This window comes from Macaca fascicularis, chromosome 3 (assembly GCF_037993035.2).
Source record: "Macaca fascicularis isolate 582-1 chromosome 3, T2T-MFA8v1.1".
NCBI classification, from domain to species: domain Eukaryota; kingdom Metazoa; phylum Chordata; class Mammalia; order Primates; family Cercopithecidae; genus Macaca; species Macaca fascicularis.
The window spans coordinates 190,260,598-190,285,584 of NC_088377.1; the positions used below are offsets into that span (position 1 = coordinate 190,260,598).

At 44.1% G+C, this 24,987-nt stretch overlaps 1 protein-coding gene across 8 annotated transcripts in view; it reads right to left on the reverse strand.

Annotated features, from left to right (window-relative positions):
- The window catches only part of LOC141409950 (uncharacterized), a 102,286-nt gene that overhangs the window by 9,302 nt on the left and 67,997 nt on the right, over positions 1–24,987 (reverse strand). For 2 of the 8 annotated variants that reach the window (XM_074036238.1, XM_074036244.1), the window contains one exon: positions 7,050–7,115. The exons of 2 other annotated variants lie outside the window; for them this stretch is intronic. Coding sequence is in view for 1 of the 6 variants with exons in the window: in XM_074036244.1 (XP_073892345.1) it covers positions 7,050–7,115 (66 nt within the window). In the remaining 5 variants the exon portion in view is untranslated. Of the gene's footprint in view, positions 1–4,691; positions 4,810–7,049; positions 7,116–15,303; positions 15,438–24,987 lie in introns of those variants that run through there. 4 more of the 8 variants (XR_012432985.1, XM_074036240.1, XM_074036239.1 and 1 more) reach the window with 4 other exon arrangements.

Sequence of the window (24,987 nt, forward strand, 5' to 3'; positions counted from 1 at the left end):
TCACCCAGGCTGGAGTGCAATGGTGTGATCTCGGCTCCCTGCAACCTCTGCCTCCCAGGTTCAAGCGATTCTCCTGCCTCAGCCTCCCGAGTAGCTGGGATTACGGGTGCCTGTCACCACATCCAGCTAATTTTTGTATTTTTAGTGGAGACGGGGTTTCACCATGTTAGCCAGGCTAGTCTCGAACTTCTGACCTCAGGTGATCTGCCTGCCTCAGCCTCCCAAAGTGCTGGGAATACAGGCGCGAGCCACCACGCCCAGCCTTTTATGTTTTTTTAATGTCCCAGTTTAAACAAATGAAGATCATATGTTCGGTAAGGAGGCATGTTGGACAGGATGATCAGTGTTTAAGCACCTGAGGAAGGTACTTGCTGCTCGATTTTGCTGTGAACTTGCAAAGCTCCTCTCGAAAAGAAAGTCTGCTTTACAAGGAGGGGTCTAGAACTGGGCTTTGTAAGATAGGTACGGTTTGCAAAGCCAGAAAGAAGGAGAGAAGAGCATTTAACAAATAAGGCAAGATGGACCCTAATCTCTTCGAACCCAGAGGGAAAGGCCCTGATGAGACCAGAAGGGGCTGGCACAGGGAGGAGCAGTGGGGCAAGTGGAAAGAGCAGGTGCCTTGAGGTCAGCAGAGGAACTCAGACTTGAGGTTTTAGATATTAAAAAGCCATTGTGCTTGAAGTGTGTTCTGGAAAGATGACCCGCTCTGGTGTGCTTGCTCCTCTGCCCTGGCCAGGCCAACCCCAAGTCTTGGGCCTAGAGAGGTTCCTGAGGGCTGCCTGGGAGGGCCAGAGAGGAGTGAGCCAGAAAGGGGAGGGCCAGCGGGGCCATCGCTGTGAAAGAACAACTAAGAGAGGACAGGCCCATGGGCTTGGTCCAGGTGACAACAGTGCCCAGCCCTGTTCTAGGGAACTGAGTCCCGGTGGCCTTTCATCCCTCGGCCCCGGGGATACCTGGTCAGCCCCCTCAGGGGAGGTAGAGCTCTCTAGACCTTAAAGAGCCTTTGGGGTGTTACAAGTTGACTTGCATCCCCCAAAAAGATATGTTGAAGTCCTAATCCCTGTACCTGTGAATGTGACCTTATTTGGAAATAGGGAGTTAAAACGAGATCATTGGCCGGGCACAGTGGCTCACACCTGTAATCCCAGTACTTTGGGAGGCCGAGGTGAGCAAATTACCTGAGGTCAGGAGTTTGAGACCAGTCTGACCAACATGGTAAAACCCTGTCTCTACTAAAAATACAAATATTAGCCAGGTTTGGTGGTGCATGCCTGTAATCCTAGCTACTCGGGAGGCTGAGGCAGGAGAATTGCTTGAACCCGGGGGATGGAGGTTGCAGTGAGCGGAGATCATGCCACTGCACTCCAGCCTGGGTGACAGAGTGAGACTCTGTCTCAAAATAAATAAATAAATAAAATGAGATCATTAGGGTGCGCCCTTAGTCCAATGTGGCTGCTGTCCTTATAAGAGGGAAATTTGCACACAAAGAGATGCACAGAGAAAAGACAGCCACATTGCAACACTGACAGAATTGGAGTCATTTATCTTCAAGCCAAATAACCAAGGGTTGCTGCGAACCAACCACCAGACTCCTGGAGCAGGCCAGGACTGAGCCTCCCCCGGAGCTTCAGGGAGAACCGGCTTCTGCTGATGCCTTGATTTTGTACTTCTGGCCTCCAGGACTCTCAGAGACCATATTTCTGTTGTGTTAAGCCCCACATTTTGCAGTTCGTTCTTTGAGCAGGCCCTGCTTGGGAGTGCAAGCAGAGCCCCAGGGCAGCCCAGGGGACAGGGCACCAAGGGTGTGCATCTGGGCAGAAGCGCTTCTCTAGGGTTGACGGCAATTATGTGAGTGTTGGGAGAGCAGAGAGGAGACCTGCGCAGCTGCTGAGAGGCTGATCCCCAAAGGTGTCCTCAAGAGGTATTTTGTTTTCAAAGTAAAAATCATTGTCGTCCCAGCTTGAGCAATATGGCGAAACCCTGTCTCTACTAAAAAATTTACAAAAATTACCTGGGCATGGTGGCATGTGCCTGTAATCCCAAAGTGCTGGGATTACAGGCGTGACCCCTGGGCCTGGCCCTTCCATATGTTTTCTATGTGAATAAAATCTCTATCACCCTTCCCTGTTGTACATAACGTGGAGCAATGGTGTTCGCTGATGTGCAATCTACTTCTTTTGAGCACAGTTTAATCTGTGGGTGGGATTACTCGGGATTTCTCCCTCAGCTACTCGGGAGGCTGAGGCTGGAGAATCGCTTGAACCTGCGAGGCAGAAGTTGCTGTGAGCAGAGATCGCGCTGCTACACTCCAGCCTGGACAACACAGCGAGACTCCATCTCAAAAAAAAAAAAAAATCACTGTAGTCATGCAACAGACATGGGCTGATCATCCATTATGGTTCAAAGTACCGTCCAGGAGATAAGCATAAAACACAGACCTGTCCTCAAAGAGTGAACAAGTCACTAGATATGTTGGTAAAATCCTTGAAATTCTTGGGGAAAGATAGCTTTTCTAACCATAAATGACCGCTCTAACTTACTTGTTAGCTCTTCAACTTCAAAGTATGTCCAAAAGAACACTGTGTTTGGGGTCTTACAGATGAACAGAGTGCTGTTGGGGTCCTGGCATTCCACAGCATAAAGACATATTCCTGGACCAGCTGCCTTAGAGCCAGAGGGCAAGATGGAGAGGCACCTGGTGTTCAGGGCAGGGCTGTGCAGACAGCAGGGCAAGCTGCCATCACGCCCAGACCAACACACAGGTGAGGGAGAGAAGGGAGAAGAAACTGACACAGCACCAGCGATACACCACCCTTGCTGCTTGGGGCCTGCTCCTTCTAGCTGCAGACCGCCCACAGATTAAACTGCTCAAAAGAAGTAGACTGCACATCAGTGAACACCATTGCTCCAAGTTATGTACAACAGGGAAGGGTGATAGAGATTTCATGCACATAGAAAATGTATGGAAGGGCCAGGCCCAGGGGGTCACGCCTGTAATCCCAGCACTTTGGGAGGCCGAGGCAGGCAGATACTGGAGGTCAGGAGTTCGACACCGGCCTGACCAACATGGTGAAACCCCATCTCTACTAAAAATACAAAAATTAGCTGGGCGTGGTGGCACATGCCTGTAATCCCAGGCACTTGGGAGGCTGAGGCAGGAGAATCGCTTGAACCTGGGAGGCAGAGGTTGCAGTGAGCCAAGATCGTGCTATTGCACTCCAGCCTGGATGACAAAAGCAAATCTCCATCTCAAAAAAAAAAAGAAAGAAAGAAAAAGAAAGAGAGAGAGAGGGAAAGAAAGAAGAAAGAAGGAAGGAAGGAAGGAAGGAAGGAAGGAAGGAAGGAAGGAAAGGAAAGAAAGAAAGAAAGAAAGAAAGAAAGAAAGAAAGAAAGAAAGAAAGAAAGAAAGAAAGAAAGAAAGAAAGAAAGAAAGAAAGAAAGAAAGAAAGAAAGAGAAAGAAAATGTATGGAAGGAAACTGTTAACCCTGGAACCAGTGGTTACTTCTCAAGAAGGTGGAGATCAAAGTGGGAGACAGATTTCCTTTTCCCATATTACATTTTGTTCTATTCGAATTATTCACACCAGTGTGTATTACTTCTTCAATGCAAGTGAATTCCAAAGGGAGACGGATTTCTAATTAGCTTGATTATGATAATTATTTCACAGTGTACACATAGATCAAAACATCTCACCATATATAATTTTTTTTGGGGCAATTATACCTCACTAAAAGTGGAAAAGACAAACACAAAAGAAAATGAAGAAGAAAAAGTTAATAAGCATTCCTAAGTTTAAAAAGAAATAAGTGAATACAGGCCGGGCGCAGTGGCTCATGCCTGTAATCCCAGCACTTTGGGAAACCAAGGTGGGCAGATCACCTGAGGTCAGGAGTTCGAGACCAGCTTGGTCAACATGGTGAAACCCTGAAGGGGTGGCCTGCCCCTCCACACCTGTGGGTGTTTCTCGTTAGGTGGAACGAGAGACTTGAGAAAAGAAATGAGACACAGAGACAAAGTATAAAGAAAGAAAAGCGGGGGCGTAGGGGACCGGCGCTCAGCTTACAGAGGACCCACGCCAGCACCGGTCTCTGAGTTCCCTTAGTATTTATTGATAATTATCTTTACCATCTTAAAGATAAGGGAGTGGCAGGACAATAGGATCATTGTAGGGAAGAAATCGGCAGTAAGACATATGAACAAAAACCTCTGTGACATGAATAAGTTTAAAGGAAAATGCTGTGCCTTGAGATGCATATGCAAACATCTCCATAAACCTCTTAGCATTACTTCAGCCTATCACATGGGGAGAAACCTTGGACAATACCTAGCTTTCCTAGGCAGAGGTCCCTGTGACCTTTGGCCGTGTACGTGTCCCTGCGTAGTTGAAATTAAGAGAATGGTGATGACTTTTAACCAGCAAGCTGCCTTCAGGCACTTGTTTAACAAAGACACATCCTGCACAGCCCAAAATCCATTAAACCTTGAGTCACCGCAGCACATGTCTCTTGCAAGGACAAGGTTGGGGGTAGAATCACAGATTAACAGCATCTCAAATACAGAACAAAATGGAGTCTCTTATGTCTACTTCTTTCTATATAGACACAGTAACAGGCTGATCTCTCTTTCTTTTCCCCACAAAACCCCATCTCTACTAAAAATACAAAAATTAGCCAGGCATGGTGGTGTGTACCTGTAATCCCAGCTACTCGGGAGGCTGGGACAGGAGAATCACTTGTACCTGGGAGGCGGAGGTTTCAGTGAGCTGAGATGGTGCCACTGCACTCCTGCCTGGGTGACAGAGCAGGACTCTGTGTCAAAAAATAATAATAAGTAAACACATAGAATTATCACATGACCTAGCAATTCCACTTATAGGTATAAACTCAAAAGAATTGAAAGCAGGAATTAAAACAAATACTTGTACATGCATGTTCATAGCAGCATTATTCACCTCAGCCAGATGGTAGAACAACCTAAATGTCCATCAGCTGATGAATGATGAACAAAACATGGCATATCCATGTGATGGAATATTATTTGGCCATGAAGAGGAATGAAGTAGTGGTACATGGTCCAGTGCACATGAAACTCGAAAACATTATGCTGAGTGAAGGAAGCCTGTCACCAAAGGTCACACATTGTATGATTCCATTTATATAAAACACACAGAGTAAGTAAATTCAAAGAGACAGAATGCAGATGGATGGTTGCCCGGGGCTGAGGGGAGGAAGGAATGGGGAGTAACTGCTTAATGGATACAGGGGTTCCTTTTGGGGTGATAAAAATGTTTGGAACTAGATAGAGGTGGTGATTGGACAACACTGTGAACGTGCCAAATGCCACTGAATTGTTCACTTACAAATTGTTGATTTAATGTTGTGACTATCACCTCAGTAAAAATATATTAGTGATTTTTTTTTTTTTTTTGAGACAGAGTCCCACTCTGTCACCACCGTGCCTGGCCTAATAAATTAGTTTTTAAAAAAGTAAATGGCCAAGCATGTTGGCTTGCACGTGTTAATCCTAGCTACTTGGGAGGCTGAGGCAGGAGGATCACTTGAGCCCAGGACTTTGAGTCTAGCCTCTGCAACACAGTGAAATCCTGTCTCTAAAGAAAAAAAAATTTTTAATTTTTGGTTTTTTTTTTTTTTGAGACAAAATCTCACTCTGTCGCCCAGGCTGGAGTGCAGTGGCATGATCTCAGCTCACTGCAACCCCTGCCTCCCAGGTTCAAGCAATTCTCATGCCTTAGCCTCCTGAGTAGCTAGGATTACAGGTGCCTGCCACCATGTCCAGCTAATTTTTGTATTTTTAGTAGAGACGAGGTTTCGCTATGTTGGCCAGGCTGGTCTCAAACTCCTGACCTCAGGTGATTCACCCGCCTCGACCTCCCAAAGTGCTGGGATTATAGGCATGAGCCACCGTGCCCTGCCTAATTTTTTAAAAAAGTAAATGAAAGTGGAAGGGATGAGGAAGTAGTAAGAAACGGCACCGATCACCCTTGCAACAGCAATCTGCGTGTCTGCAGGTACAGGGCAGGAGCCTGAAAAACTAGCTGGCCATACATCAGCCCAGGGTACTCTTTAAAAAGAGTTCACTGAAAATAGAGCATAATGAGATTAAATCAAAAGTCAAGGTAATGTTCCTGAAGTTTGCCCACGATCCCACCAAACTAAGAACTACTGTATCTTCATTTATGTTCCGACGACGGGTTTTTTGTGTTTGTTTTTGTTTTTGTTTTTCTTTTCTTTTTTTTTTTTTTTTTTTTTTTTTTTTGAGACGCCATTTTGCTCTTGTCGCCCAGGCTGGAGTGCAATGGCGTGATCTTGGCTGCAACTCTGCCTCCCGGGTTCAAGCAATTCTCCTGCCTCAGCCTCTCGGGTAGCTGAGATTACAGGCGTGCACCACCATGCCCTGCTAATTTTGTATTTTTAGTAGAAACGGGGTTTGACCATGTCGGCCAGGCTGGTCTCGAACTCCTGACCTCAAATTATTTGGAAACCGTCATATTGAGTGTGCAGGAGGGAGAATTCTGCCAGTTTGAAATGCAGTTTGGCCGCTTCTTTACTCTGTGATATATTGTGTGTGTCGGCGAGGGTTGCCTAGCAAGTTACCACAGACCAGGGTTGGGGGAGGGTCTTAACCAACAGACGCACATATCCTCGCAGTTCTGAAGGATAGAAATCAGAGACCAAGGCATGGGCAGAGCCTTCTGAGGCCCTTTGGCTTATAGATGGCCGTTCTCCCTGCGTCCTCACATGGTCATCCCTCTGTGCATGTCTGTGCCCTAATCTCTTCTTTGTATGAAGACACCAGTCCCATTGGATTAGGGTCTACTCATCTGACCTCATGTTAACTTAATTACCTTTTTGAAGGCCCTGTCTCCACATACAGTTGCATTCTGACGTACCAGCGGTCAGGACTTCAGTATATGAATTTTGGGGAGACAATTCAGCTGATAACAATTGTATTAGTCTGTTCTCACACTGCTACAAAGAAATCCCCAAGACTGGGTAATTTATAAAGGAAAGAGGTTTCACTGACTCACAGTTCCACATGGCAGGGGAGGCCTCAGGAAGCTTACAGTTATGGCGGAAGGGGAAGCAGTCATCTTCTTCACAAGGCGACAGGAGAGAGAGGGCATGCAAAAAAGAGGAAGTGCCACACTTTAAAACAGTCAGCTCTCATGAGAACTCACTATCATGAGAAGAGCATGGGGGAATCATCCCCACGATCCAATCACCTCCCTCCCTCAACACATGGGAATTACAGGGCCCTCCCTCAACATGCGGGGATTACAATTAGAGGTGAGGTTTGGGTGGGGACACAGAGACAAACCATATCAACAGTGATAGCATTATGTAATAATAATAACAACAACAACTTCCAGAGATAGCTGTGTTGCAGGCACTGTCCTAAGTTCTTACATATATTATTTCATTAATCTTCTAGGACAACAGTCCTAAAAGAGAGGTCCTATTTTACAGATGAGGAGCCCAAAAACGAGCTTAGGGTCACGCACAGCTAGAATGTGCGATTTGAACCCAGGCAAGCTCAAGGCTCTTGGTCAATCCATGCAAGGAGAGAAAGGAAAAAGAAGAGAGCGGGGAGGAAGAAGGGAAGGATACCAGGGACCGCAGTACAGAAAGGCTGGGTTTCCTGCTACTACAGTGGGTGGGGCTCAAGCAACCAAACAGATTTTTTTTTTTTTTAATTCTAACCATACTCACCAACCCTAAATTAGTAAACTATTTTTTATGCGTGTCCTTATGTCCTAGAATATGGAGTCAAACTGGTTTTTGTTGTGGTGGTAGTTTTTGAGACAGAGTCTCACTCACTCTGTCGCCCAGGCTGGAGTGCAAGGGCATGATCTCGGCTCACTGCAACCTCCACCTCCCAGGCTCAAGCGATCCTCCTGCCTCAGCCTTCAGGGTGGCTAGGATTACAGGCGCACACCAGCATGCCCAGCTAAGTTTTGTATTTTTAGTAGAGATGGGGTTTCACCATGCTGGCCAGGCTGGTCTCAAACTCCCGACCTCAGATGATCCACCCTCCTCGGCCTCCCAAAGTGCTGGGATTACAGATGTGAGCCACAATGTCTGACCTACTGCAAACTGTTTCATAACTAGCTTTTCACTTAACAAGATGTCAGCTTACTTCCATGCCATTCCTTTGAAACATACTATTTAGTGGCTGCATCGTATTCAGCTGTATGGGTGCACCATTATTTAGTCAATCCACATTCATTGGACATTTGTGTTCTTTCCTATTGTGTTAGCCCATTCTCACACTGCTTATAAAGACATACTCAAGACTGAATAACTTATAAAGGAAAGAGGTTTAATTGACTCACAGTTCAGCAGGGCTGGGAAGGCCTCAGGAAACTTACAATTGTGGTGGAAGGGGAAACAAACACGTTCTTCACATGGTGGCAGGAAGGAGAAGTACTGAGCAAAAGGGGGAAAAACCCCTTATAAAACCATCACATATCATCAGAACTCACTATCGTGAGAGCAGGATGGGGGAAGCTGATCTCATGATTCAGTTATCTCACCTAGTCCCTCCCACAACACGTGGGGATTTTGGGTACTACAATTCAAGATGAGATTTTGGTGGGGACACAGCCAAACCATATCACCAAAGAACATCATTGTATTTCAGATCTTTAAAGTATCTACAATGCTGATTTCCTTTCAATAAGTCCCTAGATGTAGACTTTTGGGATCTCTGAGAATGCAGATGTCTAATGTTTTTACTGTTGTTGAAACTTCTACCTGCAGGGGGTACGATGGGAAAAAAAATTTTAGGATGGAAAAAATTAGCATATTTAATCGCTCAAGTCAATAAGGTGAAGAAGTAGAGATGAAAGATACAGGAGGAGGCTGGGCACACTGGCTCACACCTGTAATCCCAGCACTTTGGGAGACCAAGGCGGGCAGATCACTTGAGCTCGGGAGTTTGAGACCAATCTGGGCAACATGGTGAAACCCTCTGTAGTAAAAATGCAAAAATTATCCAGGCGTGGTTGTGGGCGCCTGTAACCCAGCTACTTCGGAAGCTGAGATGGGAGGATCTCTTGAGCACAAAAGATTGAGGCTGCAGTAAGCCAAGACTGCACCAATGCACTCCAGCCTGGGCATTGGGAGTGACACCTGTCAAGAAAGAAAGAAAGAAAGAAAGAGAGAGAGAGGAAGGAAGGAAGGAAGGAAGGAAGGAAGGAAGGAAGGAAGGAAGGAAGGAAGGAAGGAAGGAAGGAAGGAAGGAAGGAAGGAAGGAAGGAAGGAAGGAAGGAGAAAGAAAGAGAAAAAAGGAAGGTAAGGAAAGGAAAGGAAAGGAGAAAGAGAGAGAAAGAGAAAAAAAGAAAAAAGAAAGAGGAGGAGAAATGCATCACGTATGGAGCAGTCTCCCCAGTGAGGTCGACGGCATGGAACTAGACCCTTACAGAGGAAAAGGCATGCTTCTCCCATTTTAGCTGCCTGTAAATGCAGTTTTGTTTAGAGTGCTCTAATAGTGTCTCTTTAATAGCGTTTATTTTCTCTATGAAGTAGGACGCAAAGTCATCTGCTGCAAAGGGGGAATTGTGGGTTTGGAGGCTTCTACGAGTCATTAAAGGAACATTGCTAGGAAGACTGAGGACCTACATTCCTATGTTCAGCTGCACTCTCCCCTACTAGATGTGTATCTGATCTCTAAAAATCACTCCTTTTGGTTGAAAAGACTCATCCCAGTCGGGCACAATGACTCATGCCTATAATCCCAGCACTTTCAGGGGCCGCAGCAGGCGATCACCTGAGGTCAGGAGTTTGAGACCATCCTGGCCAACATGGTGAAACCCCATCTCTACTAAAAATACAAAAATTCACTGGGCTTGGTGGCACAGGCCTGTAATCCCAGCTACTCGGGCGCCTGGGGCAGGAGATTCGCTGGGAACCTGGGAAGCAGAGGCTGCAGTGAGCCAAGATCACGCCATTGCACTCCAGCCTGGGTGACAGAGTGAGACTCTGTCTCAAAAAAAAAACAAAAAAACAAAAAAACAAAAAGAAAGAAAAGACTCATCCCTTCTGGGGCCCCTGGCCCCTGGATGTCTGTAAAGTCTACTCCTTCTATATCATAAACTTGAGAACACCTGTCTATTCCATCTCCTCAGGAAACCCATGCACCTGTTTTCCTGAAGCCCTTCTTGGACCCCCAGCATCCTGGAAACCTACATCCTGCAATATAAGCAGCAGCTCCTGGCCAGGCGCAGTGGCTCGTGCCTATAATCCCAGCACTTTGGGAGACCAAGGGGGGTGGATCACAAGGTCAGGAGTTCAAGATTCAGCCTGGCCAAGATAGTGAAAACCCGTCTCTATTAAAAATACAAAAAATTAGCTGGGCGTGGTGGCAGGCGCCTGTAATTCCAGCTACTTGGAAGGCTGAGGCAGGAGAATCACTTGAACTGGGAGGGCAGAGGTTGCAGTGAGCTGAGATCTCGCCACTGCACTCCAGCCTGGGTGACAGAGTGAGAAAAAAAAAAAAAAAGCAGCAGCAGCAGCAGCTCCTATTCTGTCCCCTGAACCCAGCAAAAGCTTCTTTTTCTCAGAATCTGCCGTTAATGATTTTCCTGAGTCCTAGATTTCGGGATTCTCCAGTTCCTCTGATATTACAATCTGGCAAGAGGTTTGGACAAATAGGACATATTTTTGGTTAAGTATCTGTTGATGTGTCTATAGAAGTTTGTTCTGCCATTCTTGAAGCTTTTCTGTAGGTTTGAAATTTTTCAAAATAAAAACTTAGCAAATGAGTAATCCAAGACTGTCCATATTCTTTTTTTTTTTTTTTTTTTTTTTTTGAGACAGAGTCTGGCTCTGTCGCCCAGGCTGGAGTGCAGTGGCGCAATCTTGGCTCACTGCAAGCTCTGTCTCCCGCCATGCTCCTGCCTCAGCCTCCCGAGTAGCTGGGACTACAGGCACCCGCCACCATGCCTGGCTAATTTTTTGTATTTTTAGTACAGACGGGGTTTCACTGTGTTAGCCAATGAGTTAATGTTAGCCAATGAGCCACTGGTCTCAATCTCCTGACCTCGTGTTCCACCCGCCTCGGCCTCCCAAAGTGCTGGGATTACAGGTGTGAGCCACCGCACCCGGCCCATATTCTTTTTCAAACCAAATCAGCTTGGGGTACTATTTCCCCAGATGAAGATTCTTGACACCTCTTAAGAAGAGGAAGACATTCCTTGGAGCCACCAGTGGCACCCAGGAACAAAACCAAACTCACTTAGCCCTAGGATCTCCCTTAGAGAAACAGAAACTGCGCATGCCAGGAGAGAGAAGGCTACTTGGTGGATGGGCTGTGATCAGCATCCGCCCTTCCAGCTGCCCTTTGACTCAAGCACAAGCACTTCATCTTTTTGCTGTCTCCCGTGAAACCCCACTGCCACAATAGTTAGCCTCTGCTCTAGTAAGAAATGTCAGTAGAGGCTTCCTGGCTGGGATGACCAAGAGTCAATTTAGCGTTCAGCTGGGCGTTGCCCAGTCTCCTCGTCTGGTTCTCACTCTGTTGTGTGGTCCAGTCTGCTAGCTGTTCACTCACCTTCCTGCTGACTTACTGCCTTGCCTCATCTGGCTTGGCCCTTTAGTTCCTGGAAAGTCCTTGGCTCCTGACTGTTATCTGACCTTCGACCTGCTGCCTCTCTTGATTAACCTTCAGATTTCTGCCTGCCTGATTTCAACCACTTCCTTGAACTACGCACATATTCCTGATATTAAAGCACTGATCACGACATTCACCCACTTCGTTGGGTCTGACCAGCCCTCAGCACCCCTTGAGTTGTGTGCACCCAGCCTCTCTCCAGTCCTGTTAAATGTGGCATTCACAGATAGTCCAGCCCCACAGAGCTCACTGAAGCTATCATGTATGCTCGTAACATCGGCATTTGAACAAACCCGACATTCACAGATTTGGTTCTGAAACTCCCTGACCTTTATCTCACACCTGGTTCTATGTACATCTTTTGTGACTTCATGTGCTGCGACACCTGGCATTTTTATCCTCCTCCCCTTGTTCAGACTTTCCAGCCCCACCCCCCACCTCCTAAGAGGGGCTAGAGGTTACTTTGGTCACTAGTGGCCAATGACTTAATCAATCATGCCTATGTAATGAAGTTTCCGTAAAATCCCAAAAGAGGAGAAAGTAAAAGTAAAAGAATTTTTAAAAAAGAATAATAATAAAAAAAGGTTGATAGAGCTTCCAGATGGCCAAACACATGGAGGTTCCTGTGTAACCGCCCAACATGTTCACCTTGTCCACTGCCTAGACAGAGCCAATTTCTCAAGACAGGGGAATTACCAAAGAGAAAGAGTAATTCACACAGAGCCAGCTGTGTGCAAGACCAGAGTTTTATTCTCACTCAAATCAGTCTCCACATCTTGTGTCAGAAGTGATCTGTGGTGTGAGAGCATAGTAGGAGAAACTGCATTTGTTTTCTCCTCTATCTTGTCAGGGGTATAGGAATGGAGTACATTTTCTATTTCCCAGGCCAGGGGTTAAGCTCACTAACATACAATGAGCAGCTACAAAATGATTTTTTAAAACTCAACAACCCAATAAAAAAGTTGGCAACGTATAGGTAGGAATGAACGGTTTACGAAAAACAAAATACAAACAGCTCTAAAACATATAAAAGATATTCAACCTCGGCCGGGCGCAGTGGCCCACGCCTGTAATCCCAGCACTTTGGGAGGCTGAGACAAGTGGATCACGAGGTTAGGAGATCAACACCATCCTAGCCAACATGACGAAACCCCGTCTCTACTAAAAATACAAAAATTAGCCGGCCATGGCGGCAGGTACCTGTAATCCCAGCTACTCAGGAGGCCGAGGCAGGAGAATTGCTTGAACCCAGGAGGCGGAGGCTGCAGTGAGCCGTGATCGCATCACTGCACTGCAGCCTGGGCGACAGAGCGAGACTTCATCTCAAAAAAAAAAAAAGATATTCAGCCTCATAAAATACGAATGCCAGTTAAACTACACTGAAACATCACTTTCACCTATCAAATTGGCAAAAATCTAAGAGCTTGGTAACATATCCTGTCACTAAGGCCATCAAAAACAGACCCTCTCACACACTGTTGGTGGAAATGTAAATTGGTTAAATGCCTGTGGCAATTTAGCAGCGTCTATCAAAATTATAATGCATGTACATTTGTTCCAGCAGTTCCACTGCTAGACATTTATTTTATGAATATTCCCACATAAGTGTGAAATGATCAGGGATAAAGTTATCTATTCCAATATTGTTTATTAGAGGGTATTTTGAGTATATTCAATATTTGATAAAGTAAATTTTAAAATAATTTAATAAAAACCGTTTCATTAAAATATTTTATTGTGGTAAGAACACTTAACATGAGCTCTACCTTCTTGACAAATGTTTTAAGTGCATTACGCATTATTGTTGACTAGAACAAAACTCTGTTTTTGAAATAATAAAGGAAATAAATTGTTAGAAATACCCTAGAGAAAGATTCTGAAGTGAATCCTCAAAACACTGTCATTTTGTAACTCCAGCTCTCCATCTCGGTCTGCAGAGTTTTAAAATGCACTCCCTACAAAAGCCTGAGGGCTGAATGAGAAGCTACTTCTCCAAAAGCCCGTGTCCCTCAACAAACAAGCTCGTCCCCTGTGGCAAGGCACGCCCTCTGGTTTTACTGCTTATGCAGAGCTGTTGCTGAATTGACAGATGGTGCCGCTGTGAAAATACAGCCACGTGGGAGAGAAATAAATCAATAAGAAAGAAGACTGAAACACTCGCTCCAGATTCTTTTTTATTCTTGTGAATGCGAATCAGAATTTTCTAATAAAAATCAAGTTAAAAAAATTTATGGCAGGTGTGCTACATATTGAGCAACGGTTTCAGGAAAATATCAGAACTGGCTGTGGCTAAAATGAAAAACATTTTACAGGCTGTTTGTAAAAGCTGATCACCCCCGAGCCTGGCCAACACAGTGAAACCCTGTCTCTACCAAAACAAACAAACAAACAAACAAACAAAAATTAGCCAGGCATGGTGGTGCGCAGCCTGTGATCCCAGCTACTCAGAAGGCTGAGGCAGGAGAATCACTTCAACCTGGGAGGTGAGATTGAAGTGAGCCGAGATGGCACCACTGCACTCCAGCCTGCTGGGTGACAAAGTGAGACTCCGTTTCCAAAAAAAAGCTGGTCACCTCGATCTTTATCGCAATGAAGAAAAGACAAGACATTTTTAACAGACTTCATCCCCCTAATTAGCTTATTTTTTTTTATTATGCAGTTAATTTGAAAGCTTTATTTAAACAAATTGAGTGGATCAGTGTGGAAAGGTAAGTCAATACACAGCAGATTAAAGATAACAAAAAGAAACAAGTGACCTATATTTTCAGAACATTTCCAGAATGATCGTTTGTTTTGTTTGATCAGTGCTAGAGAAAGAAGTGGCTGGAAGTTGGCAAAAGAACAAGCGGGAAACTGTAAAACTGCCTGTCTGAAATCTGGGTTTTTTTGTGGTTATTTGGGCCAGGCCGACTTCTGGTTGCCAGCACTTCTCACATCAAGCACCCGGTCCACCACAAATATGCACATCTCGTCACATGCCAGTGACATCACATGCCCTCCAGTGGGTAAGCTTTCTTCACTTTGTCTAAATCTTTTAGAATCACAGCAACCAATTGACTGGATGTGACAGTTTCTATAATTTTTCATCAAGTGACTGAAAAAAAAAACCCTGACGTTTGAAAAGAGCCACTTTTAAAAAGTTGTAAACAAGCGTGAAGAGGCTTTCCTGGGTCATTAGCTGATTTTTATTTTGCAAAATGCATTCCCTGGAGACTTTCTAAGAAACTACTGTGCTTAATACCAAACTCATAAAAAGCTAGAAATTAGCTTTGTTTAAAAATGGCCATTTTTCAATCGTCTAAAGCCAGGATTGCTGTAATTTATGAAAATATCTGTATAAAGTATTTAAGATATTATGGAATAATACATGAAAATAATATATAGTTATAGATATACTAAGCTCAACAGTACCAACAGGCTAGCTCCAAATTTCCCCCAAAATCTAAAGTTTTCCCTTTTTCGTACAGGAAGTTGGAAAAGAAACTAAAAATAGAGCTTTATTTTACTGAGAGGCAACCAAGATTTTACTTCCTATTTTTTTCTTACTTCTGGAATATTCCATTTAATATTGGCAAAATGCATATTTCATAACAAAAGGAGAAACAAAAGAAAATTATCATGAAAACAATGCCTACATGAAGTTAAAATGCTCCCTTCTAAACACTTTGTACCTGTTTATTCCCTCTCATAATGCAAGCTTGATTTCAGGAAAACCACGCTCAGCTCCATCTCTCCGTGCCTAGGAGGGCTGGGTTGTCAATGTCAGGGAGGAGAAGAAAACCCAAGACAGGTTGAGCTGAGGTCAGGTACTTGGAGATGCCAAAGCCTGGTACAAAGTAGAAAAGCAGATTTAAGGATGGCCTGAGGTCAGAAAATGAGTCAAGAGCCAGATACACCAAGTTCAAACCAGGACAAGCCAAAAACCAGAGCCTTTGTGACAAATCTAAGAACAAATGAGACAGGGATATATGAATAGGCAAGTTAAACGAGACTAAGAAGCACATCAAATGGGTGTAGCTAAATCCACACAGACACTTTGTTCAGTGGCAGGACCTCTTCCTCCACCCGCAGGCTTTCAGCAGTCTTAAAGGAGCAGTATTCTGAAAATATTATGGAAGGGACCAAAACAACTAATATAAGATGAAGACTTGGTTGTGCAAAAATGCACCACCAATCCCCAAAAGGAAGGTCTACAAGGAGCACACAAGGTAAAGATTGCCATTGCTATTGTTAGAACAATAAATTATATGTGACTATTATTTAGCACCCTTGAACACGCAAAATAAGACTGATGTAACATTTAGCCCATAATGTATTCATTCAAAATATTTATTGAGTACTTACAGCCAGGCGCTGTGCTGAAAGCTGGGGATAAAAAGTTAAACAAAATGTAGACTGTGCTCTCAAGAAATTCACAGAGCAAGAGGAAAGAAGCGATTTCAATACAGTGTAATAAGTACATTGCAAGGGGGGAAATCATGGGGTGTTAAGATAGAAGGACGATGAAAGTTTCCAAAGGAGAGGAAATCTAAGCTGAGAACTGAAGGAGTGACGCAGAGGCGGCGGGAGAACTTCTCTCCTTTATGTTTAATTACTGTCCAGAGCCATGGAGAATTTAGAGACAACACAAAAAAGACAATTAAATGAATGAAGGCCTCAAAAATATGACCATCTGCAGGGAGTGAAAGCAGTAGCATGGTCTGATCTTGAGTACTGTTAAAAGTAGAATTTTCAAAATGTTAAACAACACGTATACAGAAGAGCATATGTCAAGGTTATTTTTAGCTCGTTAATGAGGGAACAAACAGAATGTCAAAATGATTCAAAGGCAGATACAAGAAACGAATGTACATATTTTCTATCAAAGAGAAGAAAGCTAGAATAAAATTATTAAATACTAAAACTCATCAGTGTTCTACAGAGCAACAAACTATCATCTTTAGGGTTTTTTTCTCTAGTGAACAGAAATAATTGGCATTATTATTAGACAAAAATAATTTTTATTATATCAATTTATTACATATTAACATCTAACTTTTGTTGTAAAAATGCCTGGGCCCTATTCATTAGCTAATAGGAAGTTAAATCAAATTGTATTTGCCAAGAGAGTCAAGTGATCCTTACACAGGCTTGTTAGTGAACCCCTAGCCTAACAATAAAAGTCACACCACCATCTTTTTGGCTACCTTCTATGCATTGGATCATTTTGTTTAGTAATCTCCAAAAATGTTTAGCCTCTGAAACGTACTTAGTATGAAGACATCCCACAAGGAGAGTTGTGACCTTCCTCAGTCTCCACAAACAAATAGACTAAACGTTATAGGAAAATAGATTTCTTCTATCTGATTCTAAGGTGTAAGGATGATAAGAACCACCCACATTCTGGCTGGGCGCAGTGGCTCACGCCTGTTATCCCAGCACTTTGGGAGGCCGAGGCGGGTGGATCACCTGAGGTCAGGAGTTCGAGACCAGCCTGGCCAACATGGTGAAACCCCATCTACTAAAAATGCAAAAAATTAGCTGGGCATGGTGCTGGGCGCCTGTAATCCCAGCTACTCGGGGGCTGATGCAGGAGAATCGCTTGAACCCGGGAGGCAGAGGTTGCAGCGAGCTGAGATTGCACCACTGCACTCCAGCCAGGGTGACAAGAGCGAAACTCCATCTCAAAAAAAAAAAAAAGAAAGAAAGAAAGGAACACCCACATTCCAAGCAGTTTTATTACACTGTTTTTCTCATTTAATCATCTCACCAATCCCATGCAGTAGGTGTGACCACATTTAATTTGTATACTTGAGGAAACAAAGGGTCACAGAAATTAAATAACTTGCCCAAATATAAATTTAAAAAGTTATTTGAAAGGGCAGGTTGGCAGTATCAATCCGAATTTAAAACATGCATATCCTCTGACCCAATTCATTCTTTAGAATCTATCCTAAAGAAAGGTTTACTACTGGGTACAGTGGCTCACGCCTGTGGTCCCTGGGAGGCTGAGGCCAAAGGATTTCTTGAGCCCAGAAGTTCAAGGCTGCAGTGAGCTAGGGTGGCGCCACTGTACTCCAGCCTCGGCAAGAAAGCAAAGCCCTGTATTAGCAAAGGAATAGGAAAGAAGGAAGGAAGAAAGGGTGACAAATCTGAGTCATCATAAGAGGATATGGTTAAATAAATTAGAATATATCCACATTATGGGATATTAAGCCATATTAAAAATGAGTTAGATAAATCCATATTTACCTCCAAGATATACTGTTCAGCAAAAGAAGCAACTTTCATGATAATATGTACATGTAAACAAAAATATGCTCTAAAAGCTGGAAAGGATGTAGCTCAACTGTTAACCGTGGTTACCTCAGGAAAGGAGGGGAGGCGTGGGGGAAGCAGGGGAAGGTAAGGGTGGGAGGAGGAGAGGTTTGTATTTCACCCTATAGTCGTATATTTCTAGAACCATTTATGATGGCAATGTATTACTGACATAATTGTTTAAATAATGAATGATACGAGTTGCGGAAGGATAACTTGCTGGAGATTACCCAAGCGGTAAAAGCAATTTACATTGGGATTCAAACTCAGGTCTGACTAATTTTTTTTTTTTTTTTTCTGAGACAGAGTCTTGCTGTCACCCAGGCTGGAGTGCAGAGGCATGATCTCGGCTCACTGCAATCTCCACCTCCCAGGTTCAAGCAATTCTCCTGCCTCAGCCTCTCGAGTAGCTGGGATTACAGGCGACTGCCACCACACCTGGCTAATTTTTGTATTTTTAGTAGAGATGGGGTTTCACCATGTTGGCCAGGCTGGTCTCAAACTCCTGACCTCGTGATCCACCCACCTCGGCCTCCCAAAGTGCTGGGATTACAGGCATGAGCCACCATGCCTGCCCAGGTCTGACTAATTTTTAAAACGGTAGCCTTTGCAAATTATCATTCACCTCACTAATCATCCAGAACTGCATTTGCTACAGGAATGTTCTTGAGGATGTGTTTGCCACATCTGTCAGGAAGAAAATTTCTTTAGAGTTAAGGGTTGGGGACCTGCTTTGTTTCTCCTAAGACACTGGTATGGTTTGTTTGTTTTTTCCTCCAGGACAATGAGAATTCCATACCAAAATATACCTGCTTTTCATCTTGATCACCAAGAAACTCACAGTCAAATCTACCACCTATCTCTTATAATCTGGTTTCACGGTAGGTCCTCAGTCTGAGGAAAAAACTAGAAGTGAGTGAAAGTAAAGTCCAAGTCCACGTCAAAATATGACTGCCGAGTCAGGCTCAGCCTATTAGACCATATCTCCTCAATCCTCTCGGAAAACGTCAGGAGCCATACTAACAGCAAATTCTCAAGCTTGAGTATGCTTAAGAAACACCTGAGATTAATCATTGAAAATACAGATTCCCGGCCAGACACAGTGGCTCACGCCTGTAATCCCAGAACTCTGGGAGGCTGAGGCGGGTGGATCATGAGGTCAAGAGATCAAGATCATCCTGGCAATATGGTGAAACCCCATCTCTACTAAAAATACAAAAATTAGCCATTCATGGTGGTGTGCACCTGTAGTCCCAGCTACTTGGGGAGGCTAAGGCAGGAGAATCACTTGAACTTAGGAGATGGAGGTTGCAGTGAGCCAAGATCATACCACTGCACTCCAGCCTGGTGACAGAGTGAGACTCTGTCTTAAAAAAAAAAAAAAATACAGACTCTCAAGATGTACCCCCACTAAAACACTTGGACATGAATGTTCCTAATAGACAAAACAATGGAAAAACCCTAAATGTCCATCAAGAGATGAACAGACAAACTATGATACAGTCGTAGAGTGGAATACTACAAAACACAGCAACAATAATATGGAAAAAACTACTGATACACACCCAGCAACACAGATGAGTCTCACAAACATTGTGCCTCCCCATGATGGCTTTCCTACAGTGACAACTCTTATCTGGATGGGTAGGATCCTGTACGTGCCTGGCTCCCCATCCACCAGTGCTGACTTAGTTCCTGCTGCTGCTGAATGTCCAAACTGCCAGCCACAATGTGACCCTACCCTTTGAAGAGACCAATCACTTTATAGCAGGTTGACTACATTAGACCCCTTCTATCCTGGGAAAGACAGAAATTCATCTTGCCTCGGTGACACAAATTCCAGACATGGATTTTTCTTTCCAGTCCTCTATGGCTTAGGGAAGCACTACTATTCTGAAATGAAATCTCTCATGACAAAGTAGAACCAAAGGTCCTACCTTACAGCAAAGAAGCTGTAGCGATGGTACATCACCTGAGATCCACTTACCAAAGGGGCTGCAGCAATGGTACATGACCTGAGACCCACTGGTCTCTCACAAACCACATCTCCTAGAAGCCACCGGCCTGATAAAGCAATAGAATGGCCTCTTAAAGATATGGCCATTTAAGAGGCTGTTTAATGGCCTCTGAAAGCAATGGATGCTTTCTTCAAGCTGGGGCACCAGCTTGAAGATGGCACCTTGCAAGGGTGGGACATCATCCTCCATGATGTGCTACATATCCTAAATCAACAAGCATTCTATGTTCCTGTGGTCTTGGTAGGTAGAATGCATGGTTCTAGGAACCAAGGGGCAAAAATAGGAGTGGCCCCACTTACCATCACCCCCAATCACCCACTTGAGGAATTTGTGCTTCCTACCCTACAAATTTAAGCATTGTGAATCTCGAAGTACCTATACCAGTGGTGGTAACACTTCTGCCTGGGGACACATTCAGAATTTCACTGAACTTTAAGCCATGGCTGCTGCCTGGTCACTTTAGAGTCCTCGTGCTAAGAGACCAGCAGACAAGGAAAGGAGTCATCATATTAGCAGGGGAATTTGCCTCTGAGCATCAGTAGAAAGTAGGTAGGTAGGTAGGTCTGCTGCTACATACATATGCCATATGTTTGGCACTCAGGTAATCCACCGGAACAGCTCTTGGCATACCCATGCCATGTTTTAAACGTAAATGGACACGCAGAGAAGACACGGCCTGAGATAAGCAAGGTAACCAGAGGCTTACACATTTCAGGGGTGAGCATGAGAATTACTTAACTGGGCAAGCCTCACAGAATGGCAGGAATGCTACTCGAGGCAAAGAGAAATCTAGAATGAGTAGCAGAGGAGGGGAAGGAGGAGTATCAGCTACAGCCTTGAGGTCAACTATAGCAGCAGGTACTCTAGTACATCCCACTAACACTTCCCTTGTAAGTTCTTCAGGGAACCGGACCAACCAGAATCCTAGATAAGCTGTTTCCAGATAAGACAAACTTCCTACTGTATAGGAAGTAAATGGAGCCAAGTCACTCAAGGGGTGGACTGTAGTGGACACTGTGGAGCTCACTCAGGTTCCCTCTGCAGGACCATGCATCTATCCTCTAGCTGCTTGAAATATAAGCTGCTAAAGTCTTCCAACTCTGTTCCTTATTGGACATTGCTCTTAACCACAGGAAACTGCCTTGCTCAACATTGCCATCTCTTCTCAGGGCAGCCCATGCCAAGTGTGACTGGCTTATAGCTATTAGTCTTTTAAAAATTGAAAGCGGGCCAGGCGTGGTAGCTCACGCCTGTAATCCCAGCACTTTGGGAGCCAAGGCAGGCAGATCATGAGGTCAGGAAATCGAGACCATCCTGGCTAACAGGGTGAAACCCCATCCCTACTAAAAATACAAAAAAAATTAACCAGACATGGTGGTGAGTGCCTGTAGGCCCAGCTACTCAGGAGGCTGAGGCAGGAAAATGGCATGAACCTGGGAGGCGGAGCTTACAGTGAGCTGAGATCACACCACTGCACTGCAGCCTGGGCAACAGAGTGAGACTCTGTCTAAAAAAAAAAAAACAAAACTGAAAGTTTCTCTTCTTTAAAGAATTAAAAATAAATAAATAAATAAATAAATAAATAAATAAATAAAATTTAAAAAAAGGCCAGGCACAGTGGCTCACACCTATAATCCCAGCACTTTGGGAGGCCAAGGCAGGCAGATCACCTGAGGTCAGGAGTTTGAGACCAGCCTGACCAACATAGTGAAATCCCATCTCTACTAAAAATACAAAAAATTAGCCAGGCATGGTGGCATGCACCTGTAATCCCAGCTACTCGGGAGGCTGAGGCAAGAGAATTGCTTGAATCCAGGAGGCAGAAGCTGTGGTAAGCCGAGATCGTGCCATCGCCCTGAAGCCTGGGCAACAAGAGCAAAACTCCGTCTGAAAAAAAAAAGAAAAGAAAAAACCCTTCAAGCAGATTTCTGGGTAGACATTCTCAGGGTTTAACAAGGAAGTGGGCTAGTTAGTTGTTAATTAGTTGTGGTAGAGTAGAGTAGGGGATGTGGTTATCTCTGTACCCAAGTTTGACTTGAAAGGCCACATGGGCAGATGTTTCCAACTCTTGAAGATTCCCTCAATCCACCTCTGCAGGTGCACACCCTCCACCCCAGTTCACCAGCCTTGCTGGTTTGGGTCCTCAAAACAAGACGTTCTGCCCTCTCTTCCTTTTCATCTCCTCATACCCAAGTCCTGGCTCTGAGGGATTTTGACCCTGACCTCATTTATTTGATCTTTCTCCTTATCTTAAACTTGGTAACTTGTAAAGTTAGAATCTCTGTTTGCTTGCTCTGTCTTCCAAAGCCTTTCTTCTTAGGGGTTAAACATCAAGTGGCTCCTAAATATACCTGGAGCTTACAGTCCTCCTCCCTCGCTGGAAGAGGGTTTTAGATGACAGTGATAAGGGGGATAGCATAGCTCTCAGCTGTGGCTGGCCTTCTTTTCAAAGCATATGTGTGGTCCAGCTCCCACAGGTGCACGGCCCTGAGTCTCAAAGTTACAGTGCTCATACCCAGTGTCTGATGAGGACAGACAATCTTAGAACTCTCTAAATGCCTTTTGCTTTTCCTGCAAATGACTGTTGAACTCAATCTATTGTCAGAACGTAGGAAACTGAAGAGCCTCAACCTCAGAGAGATAATTATTTAAAAGCTAGAGCTCATTCCATCCTTAGGGTATGATATGAGTCCCTTATCTTTGTAACTTAATTAGCTGGAATCTAATGAGCTTAATTGATATATTAGAAACAGAAAAATAATCACTAATATGATTTATTACAGCTTGAATTGAAAGCCTAACTCTGTTCCTTCTGAACTATAATTAATTTGGGTTTGTTGTTAAATATGAGTATATTTTGAGTATATCAAAATACATTAGAGGCCAGGCGCGGTGGCTCACGCCTGTAATTCCAGCACTTTGGGAGGCTAAGGCAGGTGAATCACTTGAGGTCAGGAGTTTGGAACCAGCCTGGCCAACAAGGCAAAACCCCATCTCTACTAAAAATACCAAAATTAGCCAGGCATGGTGGCACATGCCTGTAATCCCAGCTACTTAGGAGGCTGAGGCAGGAGAATTGCTTGAACCCAGGAGGTAAAGGTTGCAGTGAGACAAGATCATGCCATTGCACTCTAGCCTGGGCGACAGAGCGAGACTCCATCTCAAAAGCAAAAACAAACAAAAAGAAAACAAAATACACTAGAGATCTGAAGACAATGAGGTTGCAATTAGGTATGCCAGGGGGCGCTATGTCTCAAAGTTTACGTTTTACTCTTTCTTCTGGCTTGGGACAAAATTTTGAATGAATTTTTTTTAGCATAAAATCGTGTCTTTTAAGGGTTTTACATTTTTGTTGCACTCTTCCCATTTTTTTCTTCATCTTCTGTTCATCATTGGCCCATCTTTTCCCACTCCTTTTCACTCTACACTACTTCTCTCTTTTTTTAATGTTTCTCTTCCTCTTTCTTTAGTAGTTTCTCTCCTCATTTAACCTTTCCCTAAATCCAGGATGAAACTTTTCCTTTTTGAAATGACGTATATGCTAATTACTCTAAGGTAGGATATACCCAAGGTATCAAGAGAGCACATGTGCTGAAAATGATATCCATCAACATGCACAGAGACCACATTTTCTGAGCCAAAATTGGCATATGTGTTCCAATAAGTATGAGGCTGTTTTGGGGAGCAGCAGAATAAAATTTTTAAATTGAGACTTAATACAATAAAATTCAGTTCTCATAGTCTCGGTACCTGTATCATATGAAGAAGATCTCAAATGCAGCAGCTCGTGCACTTAAGAGACTCCTCATATCGCCCGCCATGATGTTTCTTCACGTCTTGTACCTAAACCTCCTGACATGGGTGTCCTTCCTCTAGCTTATACAATGAAAATGAGTGCATTATATCTACAAAGCCCTTATTAAATTGAATATATTTACCTTGGCAAGAAGGGACCTCTCTTGGTTTCCTTACTGGTTCATTGGCATAAATTGGTTTACAGTGCTCTCTTTGGAGGCTCAATGAGCATATCCAGAACATGAAACTGATATATATTAACTGGGGAAACAGAGAAGATGGGGGTACACAGCAGCAGAGGACAAGGCAAGGCCAGTTGGGGTGCCTAACCATGAAACCAGGAGTAAGGAAAGGAAGATGACCTTGGGAGGGGACTGACCTGGCCCCAGAGACCATGTCACTGTTTGGCCAAGTTGCAGGAAGGAAGTTATTTGTTTTTCTTTTTTGCCCTCTCCATCTCTACCTTCATCTTTCTGTCCTCCTATCTCGTCTCTCTGTGCCTGATTTGTGTCTTAGAAAAAGAGGTCATAGATTTACAGAGTGATGGAGCTGGAAAGGGAACTCCAGAGTTATCTCCCCTAACCTCTTGAATGAACAAACAGTTAAGGAGCCTGGAGCCCAGAGAAGTAACATAACTCACCCTGCTACAAAGCGGCAGAGGCTTATCTTGAAAGTAGCCCAACAGTCAAGGCGTTTTCACCAACACCGTGCTGCCTCTCTCTGGAAGAATTTTGAGGACAGTGAGAAAATAGTAACAAAACATTATACCCTGTCAGGAAGGACAAAAGGGAAGAAAATAAGTGGCTTATAGAAAAAAGAAGAGGGGGCCAAGTATGGTGGCTCACGCCTGTAATCCCAGCACTTTGGGAGGTTGAGGCAGGTGGATCATGAGGTCAGAAGTTCAAGACCAGCCTGGCCAACATGGTGAAACCCAGTCTCTACTAAAAATACAAAAAAAATTAGCCGGGCATGGTGGCAGGAGCCTATAATCCCAGCTACTCGGGAGGCTGAAGCAGAGAATTGCTTGAACCCAGGAGGCGGAGGTTGCAGTGAGCTGAGATTGGGCCACTGCACTCCAGCCTGGGTGACAGAGCAAGACTCTGTCTAAAAAAAAAAAAAAAAAAGGTAATAGGAAGAAGAAAATAGAAAAGGAGAAAAACAAGATGGATGGAGAGGTAGAGGCATGATGCCACCTTCTAATAAGCCTCTGCTAAACTATTTAAAATAATGCTATGGATTCTACTC